The sequence below is a fragment of the Pholis gunnellus genome (genome assembly GCF_910591455.1).
Source record: "Pholis gunnellus genome assembly, chromosome: 10".
NCBI classification, from domain to species: Eukaryota; Metazoa; Chordata; class Actinopteri; order Perciformes; family Pholidae; genus Pholis; species Pholis gunnellus.
Genome location: NC_136537.1, coordinates 26162744 through 26169980, shown reverse-complemented (window position 1 = coordinate 26169980; position 7237 = coordinate 26162744). Strand labels below are relative to the sequence as shown.

At 46.0% G+C, this 7237-nt stretch overlaps 1 protein-coding gene across 1 annotated transcript in view; it reads left to right on the top strand.

The window, feature by feature from the left end:
• Nucleotides 1-6831, top strand: part of LOC306702216 (protocadherin-1-like) — a 20596-nt gene extending 13765 nt beyond the window's left edge. The window contains 1 exon segment of the mRNA XM_079167774.1: nucleotides 3289-6831. Within this exon segment, the coding sequence (XP_079023900.1) occupies nucleotides 3289-5541 (2253 nt within the window). The 3' untranslated portion in view covers nucleotides 5542-6831.
• Nucleotides 6832-7237: the final 406 nt, after the last annotated feature.

Genomic DNA, 7237 nt, shown 5'->3' with positions numbered 1-7237 from the left:
AAGCTCCACCTGTGGGACAGCTGTGTTTTTCTAGATTGAAGTTCACATCGGGATCCAGTTGAGCAACATTTCCCAGAATCCTGGGCAAATATTCCACATAAATGTGTCTCAAAGAGTTCTTACAGTTCTCAGACCTTTTTCTGTTCTGCACATAATCTGCTGCTCAGTTATCCGTGTGATCAGATTGTAGGTTAGTCACATATTAACCACTGATTCAACTTCACCTTTGAGCCCGGACTCAAACACACAACCTTAACCCTCCAGTCGTGCATGACTTAATCTGAGTCAGTCATGAGATTATTATCCATCTAACCCGCATTCTCTCCATGTATTTATTTCAGTCATAGTCTCAATGGACATCAGTTAATATTTAAAATGTTCATGAACAATTTATGAGGCTGAAATCTGAACTCAAGGTCCACTTACTATCTTCTTTCTGGAGCGTTTAACTTCAGCTCACTTTAGTCATATGAGTATTTAATAAACTCCATCTTTTACTGAGATTACAATGTTGCTTGATGTCATCATGAAGAAGTGAGCAACACTCAAAAAAGCTTGAAAGCCCCTTAAATTAACGAGTAAGAGGACCTTGAGTTAATTACTATTAAGAAACATCAAGCTATATTTTTATAAATTAAAAGTGTATCACTCATCTGATACTAATATTTGATCAGATTTGATTGTCAAACAACCGTCATCGCATTTTCAATTCAAACATTGCTCATGCACCCCCCCCCACCCCACCCCACCCCACACACACACACACACACACACACACACACACACACACACACACCACACACTAAGCTCCGCCTACTCCACTCCAGTAGTGAAACTGAAAAACACCTTTCAGGTCCTTTAATCGACTAAATAATCATCAGAGCTCTTTAACTTATTATTAACACGACATTGTTCCTCCGGTTTATTTCCCCTTTTCAGAGGAATAATCTCATTAAATCTAGACCTATAATTAAGAATATTGACACAGTTATCTTCTCTCCAATAAAATAAAAAGAAAGACGATAAAAGAGATTAGATATTTCTTTGACACCCAGCTGATTAATCAATTCAAATTATAATTATAGCGTATTTCAGGGTAACAATGACGCAAACTGGTGGAGAACAGACGTTGTTTGATGGGAGAGAGTCCGGCTGGTTAATTGTTAACCAGAAGATAAATAAACGGTGTTTTATATTTGCTGAGCGGCCTTGGAGAGCAGCCAGCTGTTCAATACACAATATTCTCAGAAGATGTCAATAATTAACAGAGAGAGAGAGAGAGAGACAGACAGACAGAGAGAGAGAGAGAGAGACAGACAGACAGAGAGAGAGAGAGACAGAGAGAGAGAGAGACAGACAGAGAGAGAGAGAGACAGACAGACAGAGAGAGAGAGAGAGAGACAGACAGACAGAGAGAGAGAGAGAGAGAGAGAGACAGACAGACAGAGAGAGAGAGAGACAGAGAGAGAGAGAGAGAGACAGACAGAGAGAGAGAGAGACAGAGAGAGAGAGAGAGAGACAGAGAGAGAGAGAGACAGAGAGAGAGAGAGAGAGACAGACAGAGAGAGAGAGAGACAGAGAGAGAGACAGAGAGAGAGAGAGAGAGAGAGACAGAGAGAGAGACAGAGAGAGAGAGAGAGAGACAGACAGAGAGAGAGAGAGACAGAGAGAGAGAGAGACAGAGAGAGAGAGAGAGAGACAGACAGAGAGAGAGAGAGAGACAGGAAATCAATGGGAGTGAATAATAATTTAACTTTGGTTCTTTTCTCGAACCTTAAACTCTCCTGACGTGGATCGGTGACTTCCTGTCGGTCCGTCACGGTTTGTGGTCCTGAAGGAAACAAAGGATATTCATGATGTCATCTTTGACCCTTTAAAGTTCACACGTTGACCATGTTTTCTGTAGAAGGCTCTTCATTAAAGCTTTATTGTTCAATGTAAAATGTTTTCAGCTTTTTATTCAACTGTTAAAATTACAAAATAATCTTCCTCCTACTTTTATTTATTTTATTTGTACAAGGAGGTTTTGTGTTTTTATTTGTTTTTAAATGTACAACTACATAGTCTGTATGACATGAACTATAAATAAAGATTAATATTATTATTTAATGGCTGAAACATCCCATCAAATGCAATTTATTCCCCCACATTTTAACTCAACATTAAGATGTTTGGTGTCTACAGAAAATATTTTAACATTTTGGGGAAATGAGCTCATTTGATTACTTGCTGAGAGTTTTGTGAGAAGATCAATACCACTCTCAAGTCTGTACAGTAATATATGGCGCTACAGCTAGTTAGCTTAGCTTAGCATAAAGACTGGAAACGGTGGGAAACAGCTAGCTTGATGAAATTGGCCTTCCAGCACATATTATATGGGGTATGTTTAATTCTCAGAGCCAGGCTAGCTGTTTCCCTCCGTTTCCAGTCTTTGTGCTAAGCTATGCTAACAGGCTATTTATCCTACAGACATGAGAGTGGCATCAATCTATAATAAGTGTATTAAGAGTCTCGAAACATCAAACTATTCCTTTAAAACGTTCTCAGCTAGAATGTGAAAGTGTCCTTGGCTCAAACACAAGTTATATATATATATATATATATATATATATATATATATTGTTTAAATATTCTCCACTGGCATATTTATTTTTCTGTTTTTTGTAAGAAAGCAATATGTATATTTTTTAAAGTACCTACATTTCCAGGAGCTTATTTTTTGCTGAGACCACGTTTGGCCCAGTTCTGCTTTAGAAAAGGAATAATGTCCTGAAAGTAAAAAACCTCCATACCTTGCTGTGAGTCCCAGGTTGAAACCTGTATTAAAAAACACCGAACCAGCATTTAAATCAGCTGTTCAACAACTAGTTCAGTGAAAAACTACACTGCGACCTACATTTCTACAACAGTAGCATGAATGAACGCAGTTAGGACGCGATAAAGGGATGTTCTGCTGACCAATCGTACCTTCTTAATTGCCTCCATTCACTTCTGGGTTTTCGGACCCGTGTCCAAAGGTTCTCCTAATGGGCCCCGAGGAGCCGGGGCACATTACATTCACTCATCTGCCCCATTAGATGCCAATGATCCGTTAGATGTTGTTGTGCTCGGCTTTGATCGTCTATTATGTTTCACACAGATACCCCCCCATCAGGAAAAGAGCTTTGTAGTGTTGCATTAGTAATGATCTTTGTAAGTCAAAGAATCTAAAGAGTAACTGAGGGTATAATGAGATTATTGCACAACCTTTTTTGGGGTTGTAAAAAGTCTTCTCTTGTGGTTTTGCAGGTCCGAGCAAGCGACGCGGACACCGGCACCAACGGGGAGATCGACTACAGCCTCCATCAGGCGTCGGAGGCCGTCCAGAGGCTCCTGCGCATCGACCGCTCCACGGGCATCATCTACGTCAAGGGCCTGGTGGACCGCGAGGACGAGAACTTCCTCAAGTTCTTCGCGGTCGCCAAGGACCGCGGGCCCAACTCCAAGAGCTCCAAGGTCCTGGTGACCATCAACGTCCGGGACCAGAACGACAACGCGCCCAACATCGAGATCCGCGGCATCGGCCTGGTGACGCACCAGGACGGCGTGGCCAACATCTCCGAGGACATGCCCATCGGCACGCCCGTGGCGCTGGTCCAGGTATCGGACCGCGACGAGGGGGAGAACGCGGTGGTGACGTGCGTGGTCGCCGGCGACGTTCCGTTTCAGCTGCGACCCGCCAGCGAGTCGGCCAACGACCGGAAGAGGAAGTACTTCCTGCAGACGACGACCCCGCTGGATTACGAGCGCGCCAAGGAATACAGGATTGAAATAGTGGCGGTGGATTCTGGGAACCCGGCGCTGTCCAGCTCCAACTCCCTGAAAGTGCAGGTGACGGACATGAACGACAACACACCGGTCTTTTCCCCCACGGTGCTCGAAGTGGACTTTGCTGAGGGCAACCAGCCGGGCGACAAGGTGCTGGACGTCATGGCGACGGACGCGGACAGCGGCACCAACGCGGAGCTGGCCTACAGCATCGTCGAGTCGGCGGCCACGAGGCTCTTTGAAATTGGGGCTGACACCGGAATGATCCGCGTGAAGAACCTGCTGGATCGGGAGGAGACGGAGCGCTACGAGTTCCGCGTGGCGGCGGCGGACAAAGGCGTACCAAGCAAAACCGGCACCGCCACCGTGGTGGTCAACGTCTTAGACCGCAACGACAATGACCCCAAGTTCATGCTGAGCGGCTACAGCTTCTCCGTCATCGAGAACATGGTGCCACTCAACCCCGTCGGGGTTGTGACGGTCACCGACGCCGACAAGGGCGAGAACGCCCGGGTGAGGCTAATCGTGGAACCGGACAACGGGAAGTTCATGATCCAGAACGGCACGGGGACAATCCTGTCCAGCATCTCCTTTGACCGCGAGAAGGAGAGTACCTACACCTTCCGCCTGAAGGCCGTGGACGCCGGCGACCCGCCTCGGTTCTCCTACGTGGGCGTGACCATCAACGTCCTGGACGAGAACGACAACGCCCCCTACGTCACCAAACCGGCAAACTCCTCCTACACGTACATGTCGCCCGTCACCCCGCCGGACACTAGCGTGGAGGTGGTGGAGGCCGAGGACATCGACTCCGGACTCAACGCCGAGCTGGTCTACACCATCACGGGAGGAAACCCGTACGACTTGTTCCACATCTCGCCGAACAGCGGGGAGATCACGCTGGTGCAGGAGTTCACTGGCAAGCACAACGGGCTGCACCGCCTGGTGGTGAGGGTCAGCGATAAGGGCAAACCTCCGCGCTACACCACGGCGCTGGTCCACGTCTTCGTCAATGACACCAAGTCCAACGTGTCCCTCATCGAGGCGCTGGTCGGGCACAGCCTCTACACCCCTCTGGACCGGGACATCGCCGGAGACCCCAACTACGCCCTCGCCCAGCGCAGCAACATCCTGTACGGCAGCCTGGCGGGGATCGCCGGCGTGATCCTCGTCATCGTGGCCGTGGTAGTTATTAGGCACCGACTGCAGAAGGACACCAAGAGCGGCTACCAGGCCGGCAAGAAGGAGAGCAAGGACCTGTACGCCCCGAAGCAAGGTCCCAAAAACGGCAAGGGGAAAAAGAGCAAAAAGGGGAAGGCGCCCAAACCGGCAAAGCCGCTGGAGGAGGACGTGGAGGCCGGCCTTCAGAAGGGCCTCAAGTTCAACCTCATCAACGAGGACGTCACCGACAGCCCCAGAATCCACCTGCCCCTCAACTACCCGCCAGGGAGCCCCGATCTGGGGCGCCACTACCGCTCCAACTCGCCGTTACCGTCCATCCAGCTGCAGCCGCAGTCGCCCTCCGCCTCCAAGAAGCACCAGGCCGTTCAGGACCTGCCCGCCACCAACACCTTTGTGGGGACGGGCGACAACAACTCCACGGGCTCCGACCAATATTCGGATTACAGCTACAAGGCCAACCCGCCCAAATACAGCAGCAAACAGGTAGGAGACTACGCAAACACGCCAATGTACAACAACAGGAACATCTATTGGACCAATCAGGTGTGGTAGTCACGCTGGGACTTATTTTGGCCAAAAGCTGCACTGTTTTCATTGTTTTAGTTGTGTTTTTCCATTTCTGTTCATTTGTTTTCTCACGCCATCAAAGGATAGACCAAATATGGGCTTACCAATATTTATCTTTTGGTGAAAATGAACTCTGAGGATCCAGAAAATATATCTAAAGGGTTGTTTTTATGTATTGTGTTTTGTTTTTGTGTTGATTTTTGTTGTTAAAATGTTCATTACAGTGTTTAATTCTTTCAAAGCGAGTAAAAACAACAAAGGTTTAATATTCTGGGTATATGAAGGTGTAACATGTTGATAATTCCATATGGGTCTATCCTCAGCTTCTACATGTCACTGTGGGTTCAATGAAGGAGCACATGAGTTTTATTAATGTTATTATTATACAGCTTTCTTTACGCTCAGATCAGCTTGTTTGAAGTGTGACAAAGAAGAGTGACAGGTTTATTTTGTTTTGTTTTTCATTTTCACTGTTTTTTTCTTTGGACTTGACTGAGCAGCTCACAGTGTGAGTTCATCTTCAGCTCAGTGAAGGAGCCGAGAAGTGAAGGAGGAAGGGAGAAAAGGGAATAGGAGAGGAGGAGGGAAGGAGGGAGGAAGGACACACTAAATACAACCGTTTCCTTAACCTCGGCTGAAATACCACTTTATTCATTTTTTTGTTCCTAATCAGCCGGAGTTTAAAAAGTCAATGGTTTGCACACATTTAATGACGGGTCATTTTCCAGGCGGCCACTTTTCGCCTTGTTTTTACCCAGAGTGCCTTGCTCTATTCTATTTAATGTACAAAATAAAAGAGGAGGAAGGATTGAAAACATGCACTGTGAAGAAAACAAACTGTGGAGACAATCACACACAGGTGTGTTCAGACTGTACACACACAGGTGTGTTTTAACTGCTTTTTCATGTTTATCGTGTGTGTGTGTGTGTGTGTGGGTGTGTGTGTCTGTGCTTACTAAAGACTCACCTGTACCAAAGACTCTCTCTCTCTCGCTCACACACACACACACACACACACACACACACACACACACCTGCCATGTGTTCACTGTCATCGCCATCGTGTTTGTGAAGCAGACTGTGTTTTCCTTATTTGGTCGTGGGAGCAGACTTCCTGTTAGCTGTTAGCGACCTGCTAACGTTCCTGTTAACACCTCAGACTTTTTAAAAAGCGCCACATCGACGTCTCACAGCTGCTCAAATACATGTACAGTGTTTGTTTATGTTTGTTTTTAAAGCTCAAAAAGCAGATTTTTATTTCAATAAAACATGTTTGCTTGAAAAATGTTAAATGTGCTTTCACTGGGAGGTGGGCGGGGCTACAAACAGCTGACAGTGGGAACACTGTGGGAACAGTGGGAGGTGTAGAGTGGTACCGTTCACATTTCCATCCTTCACACTCGGAGAGAACATGGATGAAATACGGCGTGTTTTAGGTATGAAAAATAAAACACTTTCAGAAGAAAAACTTTGAATTTATGAGATTAAAGTCACAAATATACACAAACAAATTGAGATAAATGTTTTTATTGTGAAAGAACCGTCTCACAATTGTATGACTTTATACTCTCAGAGAATATTCAGTTTAAAATAAACACAATAAACTAAAATAAATGCAGACGAGTAGGTAAGAAGTATGAATATAAAGGTAAAGACTTTAATATTCACAGATGGAGGCTAA